The sequence below is a fragment of the Erpetoichthys calabaricus genome, chromosome 5, assembly GCF_900747795.2.
Source record: "Erpetoichthys calabaricus chromosome 5, fErpCal1.3, whole genome shotgun sequence".
In the NCBI taxonomy this organism is placed as follows: domain Eukaryota; kingdom Metazoa; phylum Chordata; class Cladistia; order Polypteriformes; family Polypteridae; genus Erpetoichthys; species Erpetoichthys calabaricus.
Genome location: NC_041398.2, coordinates 89930069 through 89944648, shown reverse-complemented (window position 1 = coordinate 89944648; position 14580 = coordinate 89930069). Strand labels below are relative to the sequence as shown.

Genomic DNA, 14580 nt, shown 5'->3' with positions numbered 1-14580 from the left:
TTTTCCCCAGATGTCGCGAGTGGCACGAAAGTACCTCTACATCTGTGCCACAAGCACACCATCGGAGCGGGTTTTCAGCACCGCAGGTAAAGTTGTCGGTCCACAACGTGCCCTGTTAAAGCCGGACAAAGTAAACATGCTGGTTTTTCTAGCGAAAAATCTTGACTAGATTGATGCCACTTGCCATTCGTTCCTATTCGCACTGTGTTTATTTTTATTTATTTAATTGATTCAGGTATTTTTATTTGGTTTACGTTAAAAACAATATTGGAAAGAAGACTGGAAAGAAGTTTTTGTTTAGGACTATTGCTTTGCAATACGTTTTATAATATGGATGATGTTTATGTTAATTCAACTCTGGTTGACTGTTGTGGGTCTATTTGCACTTTTTTATAAGCTGCTCTTCTTTGTTATTAAAAGTTGTTCAGGCGGTGTGATTTAATTTAATTGATTTGTGTGCGCGTCTCCGCACGAAAACTGTTCTGGATGTTTATGTTAATTTAATTCTGACTGACTGTTGTATTTGCACTTTTTTATAAACTGCTATTTGTTGCTAATAAAAGTTGTTAATATTGTTCTGCATGTTATTTTGTTATTGTTTCAGTATTAGTGTTTGATATTCAGTTTCTGAACGGTTTAGGCACAAGCCAACAGTTTGGTGACGCTGTCTGAGCCTTACGTCACATTTTTTTTATTATTCACGGTAATACCGCATACCGAGGTAAAATAGGGAGGAGGTTTGACGGTATCAAAATTTGGATACCGCCCAACCTTAATCCACTGTATACTAACTCTCAAAGCAAAGTGTAAGAGACTTATTCTTTGCACAATCTGCATTTAACTCATTTCAATGGCAATAAAATATTTTATATGTAGGATTTCATTTTTTCAAATTGTGAATGTTCTATTCATTTTTTACTGTTAGTTAAAAAGGATAAAATATACATCTAATAATAAGTCTGTGGAACCAGAGAGGTTCGTTTCCTAGCACTGATCAGTCTAAAGTGGTATAAAGCAGATAGTTATTTTATTGGCCTAATATTTCTATATTACAAAACAAAAAACAAACACAAAATACTTACAGTCTTTTTAGTGCCAGAAGACCCAGAAAAGCCCCAGGCTCTATGCTGTTTATCTGGTTGTTTTGCAGGTATCTGTTGAAATAGAAATAGGTGTTAACAAAGACTTAAAAAAAAAAAAAAAGCCCTATCTTTTTGACTGAATCCTGCTTCTTAAGAAATAAGAGTTAAGCCTAGGTCCTCAAGAATGTTAGGTCACATAAACAAAAGGCAACATCTTATGAGTTCTGGATGTACATTCCAAACATTTAAATTTCACAGTGACATTTTTAAATGTTATTTGCATGTTCAATTCGTACAAATTTATTTTCATAACATGCTTTCCTTCACATATCATCATAAAGAAATCAACACTGTCAAGGACTTTCATGCTCAAAGCTGGCACCAGTGTAGCATGGGACATGGTGAGGCCCCAACAAGCCCTGAAAGAGATGGGGATGGAGGCACTGGAGTTTGGAATATAAATCAACATGCCAATGTGAGGAGAAAAAGCACACTGTAAACGTGATGGATCCTCAAAAGCAATTTTCTTGAAGATGAAAGATGCAGATATCTAGTGGAAATAGTAAAAATACTGCAGGATGCTAAAGAACAGGTAACTCTAAGGATGTCTGACCATCTGACTATAAACATAAGGCTACTGAGGTTTTGCAAGACGACAAACCATCATTTACCTGATTGGGAGCATGGGGACCATAGTCTGCCCTTTCAGAATTCAGACTACAAGAGAGCGCTCTGGTCCTTTAAGGCTACTGTGTGCTAAGAACAGGGCCACTAGGAGGGATTTTTAACTGGATTTCCTTGTAGTCATGACCAAACTGCCTCCAGCTTCATAAGTGGAGTTCACCTCATTTTAGAGTCCTTAATTAGCCTGGAACCAGGATGAGAATGCTGGCAGTCTCTCACTGGCAGAATGACGAGGTCAAGTTTGCGAAATAGACAGAATGGAATTTTTTGGTGTGGCATTTGAAAAGTAGGCAGTAGGTGAGCTGTCCCTCCAGTCCAATTAGGGTTAAAGTCTTTTTAGCAAATTTTATATAATTGTTTCCTGCTCTTTCATTGTACAAGTTTTCTGTTGCGTTGCTCTCCTGCAAGGTTTATTTTGTATAATTAACACATTTTTTATGTTGATTCACTGCATTATTATAAGCACTGAGAATCACTCCTGACTACAATAAATACAAAAATACATTAACGTTTTATAAAGGATAGTAGGACACTTGTAAAATTTGTTTTACAAGTGTAAATAAAAATGCATGGTACTTGTGCCTGCACTACCTAGATCAGCTAGTGCATCTTAAATAACATCCCTTAAATTTGTAAAAGTACTAAAGACCTCCTGAAAATAACTAATAGCTGCTCAATGTAAAGTAAGGGAATACAGATTAAAGAGTAGCTTTATATTAAAAATGCAGAGTCAAGGACAGCAATGCAAAATTGGAGAAAAAAAAATAAAAACCTGGTAAGAGCTAGGTAAATAATGTAATGAAATGACATTTTTTGTTTGTTTCTTCTTATTTGAATTCAAACAAAATCCAAAACAGAACAATTTAGAATAACTAAGTACACTAAATAATGAACTATATCAACCACATGCCATGGTGAGATTTGGCTTTGAAGAGGAGGGGACAAGTCTTAGGAAAAAAGATCAAGGTCACAGAACAGGTGAATACACCTTCTCGAGGGCACAAAATATTGAAAAGCATCAAATCAAAAAAACTTAACTTTCCCTTATCAAGGATGACTACATCATGAAGTGCCTCATGCCCTCAACATTTATTTCAATGTTTATTAAATTACTTCTTACAGATGTATGCTAATATAACAAAACTGAATTGAGACTGTCACCTCAACAAGAGAACACCAACATCTCTGCCTCTCTGCTACGTTATTGTTTAAGGTTGTGTGATTTAGTAGTTAAAACACTGGACTACAAAGTGACCAGAACAGTGGTTCAAACCTCACCACTGCATTTAACTGAACATTTCTTATAAAGCAAAGTCAAAACATCATTAAATTCTCTAGGAAATGCTGCTAGAGAATGAAACTACCTCTACAATATATAAATACAGGTATCCCTTGTTTAACGCGGTTTTATTAAGCGCGGGTTTTGAATAACACTCTTATTTTGAATGCGAAAGCCCCTTGAATACCGCGGCTATAAATTTGATTAGCACGTTTTTTTAAAATTGCGTGAAAGTGGAAATGAGAGGTTGCAACTGATCGTGCAGGTGTCACCGTTCCTCTTACGCCCAGCTCGGCGGCCATAATAGGCATTCAAACTTTCACGGAGTCATGAGTCACCAATTCAGTTGACAACAGTCACCACAGAGAGTGGATGTTTTCGCTGCATATTTTCGCAAGTTGTTCACTTTTTTATCCTTTCTTTTAAGCGCTTGCCCTTTCCAAACATGAACAAGCAAAAGCGTGATCTCTTAACATTGTAACAATTTGATGCAATGTTCTTTACGTTTGAAACCCTTAAACATCAAATTAGTGAAATGGATCCTAATGTTGGCAGAAATGCACTTGTCTGCTGCAACTTAGAAAGTCAAATTGCTTGTTACAGATGGATCTACGAGAGCCAGAAGAAAGAACGAACAGTCCAAACGACCCTCCATAAATTCTTTTCTAAAACATGATGTTAGTTTTAATTAATAAAGATTTTGCTTGCATTTTGACTTTTACATTATACACACAAATACGTGTACTTTTTCCATGTAGATTTTCCACAATTTAAATGATGGATCAATTATATTTTTTCCCATTAGTTTTTATATTTAATTAGTGCAGTTTTGCATAATGCGGCAATATCAATGGATTAATTAATCACGTTAATCAAGGGACACCTGTAATTCTGACAACATCCTTTTTGGTTCTGGTGTAATCTACTATTGAGCAGTTGTTCAAAGCTGATCCTCTGGCTAGGACGATGGATATCTCTGGGTCAACGGTTCTTGAGGCAGATCCTCCAATTAGCTGTGAACCACCCAATCTCACTGAGATTGCACAGGTGGTGAACCAGCGGAGCGGGGGAAAGGCTGTAGAGATCTGTGGTATCCGGGGTGAACTTCTCCAGACTGGTGGTAAGGCGGTTCTCCTGGCATTGCAAGCAATCTTTGCTTCCAATTGGGAGACTGGCATCATCCCAACTGACTGGAAAATGGGGTTTTTGCCCCTATCTGGAGAGGGAAGGATGATCGCCTGTATTGCAGCAAGTACAGGAGAATAACACTGGTGTTGGTACCGGGCAAGGTCCTTGCTTAGGTCGTACTCAATAGGATCCATGATCACTTGCTCACCTACCAGCGACCAGAACGGTTGAGAGAGAGAGAGAGAGAGAGAGAGAGAGAGAGAGAGAGAGAGAGAGAGAGAGAGAGATAGATAGATAGATAGATAGATAGATAGATAGATAGATAGATAGATAGATAGATAGATAGATAGATAGATAGATAGATAGATAGATAGATAGATAGATAGATAGATAGATAGATAGATAGATAGATAGATAGATAGATAGATAGATAGATAGATAGATAGATAGATAGATAGATACTTTATTGATCCCAATGGGAAATTCACATTCTCAATCAGCAGCATACTGATACAATACATAATATTAAATTGAACAATGATAATAATGCAGGTGAAAAACAGACAATAACTTTGTATAATGTTAAATGTTAACGTTTACCCCCCCGGGTGGAATTGAAGAGTCGCATAGTTTGGGGGAGGAACGATCTCCTCAGTCTGTCAGTGGAGCAGGACAGTGACAGCAGTCTGTCGCTGAAGCTGCTCCTCTGCCTGCAGATGATACTATTTAGTGGATGCAGTGGATTCTCCATAATTGATAGGAGCCTGTTGAGTGCCCTTCGCTCTGCCGCAGATGTTAAACTGTCCAGCTCCATGCCAACAATAGAGCCTGCTTTCCTCACCAGTTTGTCCAGGCGTGAGACGTCTTTCCTCTTAATGCTGCCTCCCCAGCACACCACCGCGTAGAAGAGGGCGCTCGCCACAACCGTCTGATAGAACATCTGCAGCATTTTATTGCAGGTGTTGAAGGACGCCAGCCTTCTAAGGAAGTATAGTCGGCTCTGTCCTTTCTTGCACAGCGCATCAGTATTGGCAGTCCAGTCTAATTTATCATCCAGCTGCACTCCCAGATATTTATAGGTCTGCACCCTCTGCACACAGTCACCCCTGATGATCACGGGGTCTATGAGGGGTCTGGGCCTCCTAAAATCCACCACCAGCTCCTTGGTTTTGCTGGTGTTCAGTTGTAGGTGGTTTGAGTCGCACCATTTAACAAAGTCATTGATTAGGTCGCTATACTCATCCTCCAGCCCATTCCTGATGCAGCCCACGATAGCAGTGTCATCAGCGAACTTTTGCACGTGGCAGGACTCCGAGTTGTATTGGAAGTCCGATGTATATAGGCTGAACAGGACCGGAGAAAGTACAGTCCCTTATGGCTCTCCTGTGTTGCTGACAACAATGTCAGACGTGCAGTTCCCAAGACTTTTACGCCTAAGAAGTCTACCATCGACCGCATCCTGGCACTGAGGGTTCTCATGGAGCACAAACGCGAAAATCGGCATAGTTTCTTTGCAGCCTTTGTCGATTTTCGCGAGCATTCGACTCAGTTGACTGAGATGCCTTGTGGAACTTCCTGAGGGTTCGTGGGATCCCCTTGAGGTTGCTGGATATCATGGCCGGCCTGTACACTGGTACTGTGAGTGCTGTGCAGAGTGGAGGCAGGACCTCTGCATTTTTCCCAGTTGATTCTGGGGTTCGTCAGGGGTGTGTTCTTGCTCCTACTCTGCTCAATGCTTGAATGGACTGGGTGTTGGGCAAGGTCATGAGGTCCAGCGGCTGTTGGGCATCTGTTGGTGAAAAAAGATTCACGGATCTTGACTTTGCTGACGATGCTGTGATCTTCACAGTCAATGGAGGCTCTGATCGGGGTGCTCAAGAGACTGAGTGAGGAGTCTGAGTGTCTGGGCTTGCAAGTGTCCTGGATAAAAACCAAGATTCAGGCCTTTAATGACCTCTTAGGCACAGCCATCAACAGTGTGTCTGTTTGTTGAGAGAGTGTTGACCTTGTCGAGAGGTTTACTTACCTTTACAGTGACGTTCACGTCTCTGGTGACTCTTCCTATGAAGTCAGTAGACGGATTGGGAGAGCATGGGGGGGTCATGAGGTCGCTGGAAAGGGGGGTGTTGCGCTCCCGATATCTATGCAAAAGGACGAAGGTCCAAGTCTTTAGAGTTCTGGTGCTTCCTGTCTTGCTATATGGTTGTGAGACATGGACGCTATCCAATGACCTGAGACGAAGACTGGACTCCTTTGGTACTGTCTCTCTCCGGAAAATCCTTGGGTATCGTTGGCTTGACTTTGTGTCGAATGAGCGGTTTCTCATGGAGTCCCGAATGAGGCACATTACCTGCATTGTGAGTCAGTTACAGCACTACGGCCATGTGGCGCGTTTCCCAGAGGGTGATCCGGCTCGTAAGAGCCTCATTGTTGGGGACCCGAGTGGCTGGACCAGACCAAGGGGTCGCCCATGTAACACCTGACTGCGGCAGATAGAGGATCATCCCCGGAGGGTGGGACTGGACCGCGTGTCTGCCTGGGGGGTTGCAAACCGGGATCCTGAGTTGTTTCGTCGTGTAGTGGGTGTGGCAACGCACTGTACCAGTGCATGCTCCCCAACTTGACTTGACATCTACTAATACTTGCACTCTAGTGAGACAACTAAAAACAACATTTAAGTAATGACATAGTGGCAATTGAACCATAACACTGTCCTAACATAGGCTAAATACAATAGTAATGAATCCTCTTCAGAGATTTATTACTAACACATGACTATACATTTTCAACAATTCTGTATTTCTAGTCATCTTTTATTGACTTGTATCAGTGTACTAGACAATGTGATGTTCTCATCAATCTAAAGACAAGAATTATGTTTCAGTGAATACTTAATTAGCTTATGACTTCTTCTATAAGGTACTACCAAATAGGCCAAAGTATGAGAGTCTATCCATATTAACGTTCAAATTGCTTCCCTCTAGTGACATTTTGTGCACAACCTGTGTACATTCATACAAATGTTTATTTTTGTTTGCTTTCTAATGTTCCTTTTCCAGAGATTAATCACATATTTGAATTCTTATATCCTATTGCCTTCTATTTCTCTGTACTTAAAATGTGGCATGTCTGGTTTTGTTTTTTGAAAGAAGTTATGTAAAATAAAATCACATGGATAAAAAGAAAACTTGGGGGACTACCTAACTGTTATTTAAAGGATATTTTCAGTATTTTTAAGTCAAAGTTATTTCTTCACAAATATATGTATGCATTTGCCATGTGGAATTGGGTTCAAAAGTGATTTCTACAAATTTTAACCACCCTGCCTTTTTACATTAGAGATAACAGGGCACAGGTATAGCAGGGAAAAAGAAAAGAAAAAAAAAAACACACACACACAACCACCCGCCCGCCCACCCCCTCACCCAAATAATGCAAATAACATAAAAGTAATTTTTCCTGATGAATAAATATGTAACTGCAATATACCTGCTGTAATGCTTCTCTTTACTTAGACAGTCTATACACACAGAAAATAATATCTTGTATCAGAATCTTTCTTTTCTCCCTGCAGTAGATGCAAAGTAAATAATTTAATAATATATTAAAAAAAAGCATAACATTAAATCAACCAACATGAGTTGAGCTTTAATATTTCCTTCACGGCTCAGCAATGATTTACAGATAGCAACACGGTGTAAGGTTTAACAACTGTGCCTGAGACACATTTATGTGGCTCGAGATCCTTCTTGGCATATATTTAAACTCACACACCACACACACCACTAAAGACACAGCATATTGGGTATCAAGTCTTTTTGCAAAACAGAAGACATTGGCATTCATTTCTTTGCACTTACTGGGCTTTAGTCATATAATTTTGTACACAAAAATACTTTAGAGACTAATGCTCATTTATGATAGAATAAGATCTGGGATAAGGTTTTTTTAACCAAATGATTAACATTCAAACATTCACCTTGAATGAGTGTGTGAAGCAATAGTTATAAGAAAACCTTTCATGTTGCCTAGATTTGTAAAGACAACTGTAAGGCAAGTTCTGTACATGAATATATTTGGCCAACATGTTATGCTCATAAGTAAAACTACTGTCATATTTGTATTGTTAGAGTCTATCTTATTTCTTATCTTCCTTTAACATGCCTTATTTATAGCTCAAAATATGTTGCTCCAAAGCTGAACACTCAATGACAGAATCTTATGGCTTGTTGGCATTTACTGTGGATGTTCATGGAAAAGTCACTCAAATTTCTGCATAGCAGAATTTCAGCATAATAAAAGGTTAAAACAAAATCTGTAATTTTGGATACAACTGTCATACAGATCTGCTTTACATGACAAGATGATAAAAAATATGCACAGAAAAATGCGTCAAAAGGAAAAAAAATGCCAAACCACAAATTAAAACCAATTACACATACTTGCTTACCACTCTTCACAGTTTTGACCAAAAGAGTATTTGAAACCAGTCATCAGGAGTTTAGAGGTGGATATACACATTTGAAATCTCTTGAGACAATTAGTTGTTTTTTTTTAAAATAAATTATAGCTAAGACATTAGAATTATAGTTAATATGTTAAATCAAATTCAAGTTTATTTTGTATATGAAGGATCTAGGAAACTGGAACTTTGCACGCTGATTTGGTCTGTTACATGTAACAGGAAATAAAAATAAATTAATTAATTTAAAAAAAAATCCTTAACCTTGGTGAGTCTTTAATTAATCTATTCTCAATATCAATATTTATGTTTATCGATACCCACAACAAAACTCACACTGACATGAAAATTCCAGAATTCAAATTCGTAAAGTATTTTTCTCCCACATCACAAAGACATATGTTAGACTAACTAGAGATTCTAAATTACTCTAGTGCATGTGAATGTGTGCCAGACACTGGCCCTGCACTAGACTGACATCCTATCTAGAGTTAGGTCCCCATCTTCCTTAAAATCCATTGTTACTGACTGTACAACAAAACCAGTAACAATAAAAGTATATACAAAAACTATACGAGTGCTTTTATAAAAATAGATATTTAAATAACTTTGAACCACTGTTGAGACCCTACTGTTAAAATTTTCAGATAAAAATGGTAAATAGCAAAAGATAGGATACTATCTTCCTCCAAGTATGCAAGAAACTGTATTACTTAAACTTGGAAATCATACACATTTCTCCCAGATTATGCTGTCCAAACTCTAAACACAATTACCTATATTTTGATTAACACTGGATAAAGCACCACTAACTAATGAAAAGTTTATTGCACTATCAAACCACTAATAGCTCACCCCTTCATTCCATTCAAAAGGTTTTAAGTGACAGGCAGAATTATCTAGCATCTTGTCCAGAATGGGTATGGGACCCTTACCAGATGCAAAGAGAAAATATAGGATGAGTTGATGTAAGACTCCTGATTTGGACTATGTTGATCTCTCATCCACTAGATGGCAGCAATCCAGGAAATCAGTAACCAAGTAGACACCTGCATGGCATGACAGGAATTGTAGTGGCATGAATCAGCCATCCTGGGTCTCATGGGAGCCACCAGGGGCTACTGCAAGGATTCATGCTCCCTGTTTTGTTGGATTTTCACTTGACCCAGAAGTGCTTCTCTCGGACTGCACCCTGGCACTGCAAGTACTCCGGGGTCAGACATAAAAGGAAGCTGTCCAGCCTCCTCCAGTGGAAATCAGTCGGGAGGAAGGCAGGAAACTAGCTATAGGGAGGTGGACAGTGACAGTACAGTTGTGCAAGTTTAGAAGAAATCCATAGGAGGTATTTTGATAATAAAAATCTGTGCTTTGAACCTGTGACTATATTTGTGTTGGTTATGTCCAAGGCTTGGGGCTCAGTGGTGCACCCTATTTGTCACAATGCACAGCAAGAATCCCCAACCTGCCTTCAATACTACAATGGAAAATGTAAAGCATTACATCATATTTACTTCAAATTAAGAAACAAAACTCGAAAACCTTTCAGGGCAATGTATGACTAACCTTTGGTAAAACTGTCTTTGATCGCTTTAAAAAGTTGTACTAAGTAATTAACGACTGTTCTTAAGTTACTGCAAGCTATTTGGTTGTCTCTTTTTAATCTTTACATACTTCCTGCCTTGTTTCATTATTTTTTTTTCTTCAATAAATATAGGCAATACCTAATTCATTACAAAATGACAAATATTTACCTGTTATAGGAATTTAAACAAATATAACTAAAAATTTACCAGATGTTGAGATATTGATGTTTTTTATTTTGAAATTTTATCATTATCTAAGCAGTTACCTAGATGTAATTGAATTTACATGCCCACTCAAAAGCAGGATAAGTTGAGTAAGTCTACTAAGTTAGACACCTAATTTCTTAGGGCCAGTTTATACTTCATACTCATAACACATACGCGCATGCATCATTGCTGCCAACCGTTTCCAGCGTTAATTTGACGTGTCCTCAGAAATTAACGAGACGCATGCACGAGTTGCAGTACTAGCACAAAATTTTGGGGGTGCAGTGTGTTCAAGCTGGAACATGACATCAGAGTCTCTGTTTATTATCAGCATGTGACAGCAAGGAGTTTTACAGATCCTACAAGATCAATGTGCATGCTTCAATGTTTGATAAATGGTTCGATGTGGTGAAACAAATGAAACTTAAATGCTGACATACAAATGTATTTGTGGTGCTTTTGCTCATATATTTCTCACATAGGCAATACAGGCGCCACATATTCCCATTGTAATGACGTGATAGACTTTAAAGGTCTCACATAAAATTTTCTGTGCCTTTTCTTTTTTTTTTTTTGCAACAGCATGAGAATGTATGGAAGCATATTTGAGCCACAGAGAAAAAAAAATTAGGGACACAGTGAAGAAAAGAAAGGTCTATTCCGTGATTAAAGTGGAAATTTTTACTTTAATCTTGTAGTTTATTTTGTCATTAAAGTAGAAGGTCGTAAACATCATCTTAATACCCACCTGACTGTTAATTGCTACGTGCTTCTGGGGCATCCTCCTGCACTGACAGCAGCAGCAGGCAGCAATTGCCATACAGAACACATTAAATTTATTATAATCCAGGTCTCTGCACATTTACAATCCTTAGATTTATACTTGATATCTATTGTTTTTATGATGAAATGTATTAAAGCATGTATGTTACATTTTACAGATAAATCATTAACTTCATTTAAATAATACTATTATTAATTACACACGTGGGTGAAGCATGGTGGTGGAGCAGTAGGACTGCTGCCTTGCAGGGAGTCACATTCCTGGCGTTCCCTGCCTGGAATTTGTATGTTTTCCTGGTGGGTTTCCACAGTGTGCTCTGGTTTCCTTCCAAGGACATGTACGTTTGAGGATTTGGTGACAATAAATAAATGCTAGTGTATGTGTGTGCTTGTATTCACCCTGAAATGAGCAGATGCCATATCCAGTGATTGTTTCTGCCTTGCGCCTCATACTTGCTGGAATGGGTGCGTCCTGAGAATTTAGTGGATGTTTCGGGCAATATACAACACAGCAAAGCTGAATGTTGTTTTCTCACACTACCAACTGGTGGAATCCTCCAGATTTACATAAAGAACATGTGTAAGTATAAACAGTGAACTGCTTGCATAGCAGTAGTGTCCACAGGTACACACATTGAATGAAGTATAAACCAGACCTTAAAAACTCATGTTTATACACGCATGTCCACCTATGCAAAATGCTTATTAAATTCAGTTAAAAGAATTTAATATCCTCGTTAGCAGCCATGAATCTGAAAACAAACCTGGAGACTGTGTCTCCCTAGCAGTGTGGGAGACATTAGTTTTAAAAACATTACTCATTAATTACAAAATAAGTAACTAAATATGTTCTATAGTTACTTATTATAAAAGGTAATGTATAAACATTATTGGAAGATGGCGCCGACTGTTGTGGCTGGCCATCTGCTCGTCTCGCTAGTCTATGTTTTAACTTTGTTTTTATGTTTTAGTTTATCCCAACGGCCACTGTCCTACGATCGTGAGTCTTTACTCAACATATTTTCTGGCTTGCTTTCCTCTCAATTTTCATATCCTGATGGGATTTTTTGTGGACCTCCACCTTTGTTTTATTCATCTGCTGACTTCTTCACCTGGACGCCGGTGTTCACCTGTATCAGTGAGTTGAATGCCCCTCGGAGACACAAACGCACCCGCCGCCATCGTGGAAAAGGAGCCGGTATTGCTGTTAAACAATGCCGACTCAAGTCCTAGAGCTTTGATTCCCGATGCCTGCGAGTCATCTATGACCCATCTTCTCCTGCACAGGACTCCATCCCTGGTTCATGGGCGCTGGACACCGGATTTAAGTTCTCCATTTCAAGGTGGCATCACTTTTCTTTGGTGTGCTCTCGGGGAGTAAACGCCGCTAATCTTCGCACGCTCACCCGTGCTCATCCCGCAATGAGCTCTTCTACATCTATCAAGGCTGTTCTTTTGAACGTGAGATCAGTGTCTGATAAAACTTTTATTCTGCAAGACTTTATTACCTCTAATAATCTGGATTTCTTTTTAATCACTGAAACCTGGATTTTAAATGGTGAAAATTCATGTTTTACTGACTTGGTACCATCAGGTTATTCATTTTTAAACTCTCCGCGGCTGACTCGTCGTGGTGGGGGCATTGCCACTGTTTTTAAAAGTATGTTTTTGTGTCGGAGCCTTACAAAGGGTCCGTTTAGCAGCTTCGAACTGCAACTTTTCGAAGCGTGCAGCTCCCCTTCTTTGTTGTTTGCCATGGTTTATAGACCTCATGTATTTAATGATACAGTAATCCCTCGCTATATCGCGCTTCGCCTTTTGCGGCTTCACTCTATCGCGGATTTTATATGCAAGCATATTTAAATATATATCGCAGATTTTTTGCTGGTTCGCGGATTTCTGCGGACAATGGGTCTTTTAATTTCTGGTACATGCTTCCTCAGTTGGTTTGCCCAGTTGATTTCATACAAGGGACGCTATTGGCAGATGGCTAAGAAGCTACCCAACTTACTTTTCTCTCTCTCTCTCGCTCTGACATTCTCTGCTCCTGACGGAGGGGGTGTGAGCTGCTGCCTTCATTACAACTGCTTTGTGCCGCGGTGCTTCGCATACTTAAAAACTGCTTTTCTCTCTCTGACATTCTCTGCTCCTGACGCGCACTCCTTTGAAGAGGAAGATATGTTTGCATTCTTTTAATTGTGAGACGGAACTGTCATCTCTATCTTGTCATGGAGCACAGTTTAAACTTTTGAAAAAGAGACAAATGTTTGTTTGCAGTGTTTGAATAAAGTTCCTGTCTCTCTACAACTTCTTGTGTTTCTGTGCAAATCTGTGACCCAAGCATGACAATATAAAAATAACCATATAAACATATGGTTTCTACTTCGCGGATTTTCACCTTTCGCGGGGGGTTCTGGAATGCAACCCCCGCGATCGAGGAGGGATTACTGTACCTTGATTTCTAAATTCTCTGATCTCCTGGCTGATATCACCCTCTCCCATGACAAATTATTTATTGTTGGTGATTTTAACATTCACGTTTGTTGTCAATCGAAACCTTTGGTTAATGACTTTTCACTATTCGACTCATTTGATTTTATCCAAAATATTAATACGCCAATTCAATCTCTCGGTCACACCATTGATCTTGTTCTTACTCGTGATATTTCAGTTAATAATATTGATTTATGCGATGTTTCTTTCACTGATCACTTTTCTATAATGATGGATATGAATATTACTGCTGATGTCCCGACTACTAGCTGTCCCCCACAGTGCTCACGCTTTTTAAATTCTTCTATTACATCTGATTTTAAAACCTTATTCCCTAGTCTTGATGTGCATGTCCAAAATAATGGTATCAATGATTCTGTCTTAAATTTTAATTCTTCTTGTAAAACGGTTTTAGACTCAACTGCTCTGCCCAAGATACGCAGTCATAGGGGAAGACATGCTCCCTGGCTAAATGAAACTATGCGATCGCTGCACCGCACCTGTCGAGGTGCTGAACGGCGTTGGAAAAAAGATGGACCGATTGTTTCTAAACAGATTTTTAGGACTTCTCTATTCAACTTCCAGGCAGCCTTTAAGAAATCTGAACATGATTTTTTTGCTGATTTAGTATCCCATCATTCTAAGAATCCTAGGGTCTTATTTAATTAATGTGGCCATTCACCCTCATTCTGTGATGGGATTAAATAAGCACTGTTCATTCATTTGAACAGTTTCTATCATTCTTTGTCAACAAAATTGATACTATCCGCTGTGGCATTGTGGCTATGAACTTCCTACTGTTAAACAGGGCATTGTCTTCGAATCCTTTGATCTAGTCTCACTGTCACAGTTAAAAAGAACTATTGACACCCTTAAACC

At 39.0% G+C, this 14580-nt stretch overlaps 1 protein-coding gene across 1 annotated transcript in view; it reads right to left on the bottom strand.

Annotated features, from left to right (window-relative positions):
- The window catches only part of adgra3 (adhesion G protein-coupled receptor A3), a 132928-nt gene that overhangs the window by 57586 nt on the left and 60762 nt on the right, over positions 1 to 14580 (bottom strand). The window contains exon 4 of the mRNA XM_028801759.2: positions 1083 to 1154. Coding sequence (XP_028657592.2) covers positions 1083 to 1154 — 72 coding nt within the window. The remainder of the gene's footprint in view (positions 1 to 1082; positions 1155 to 14580) is intronic.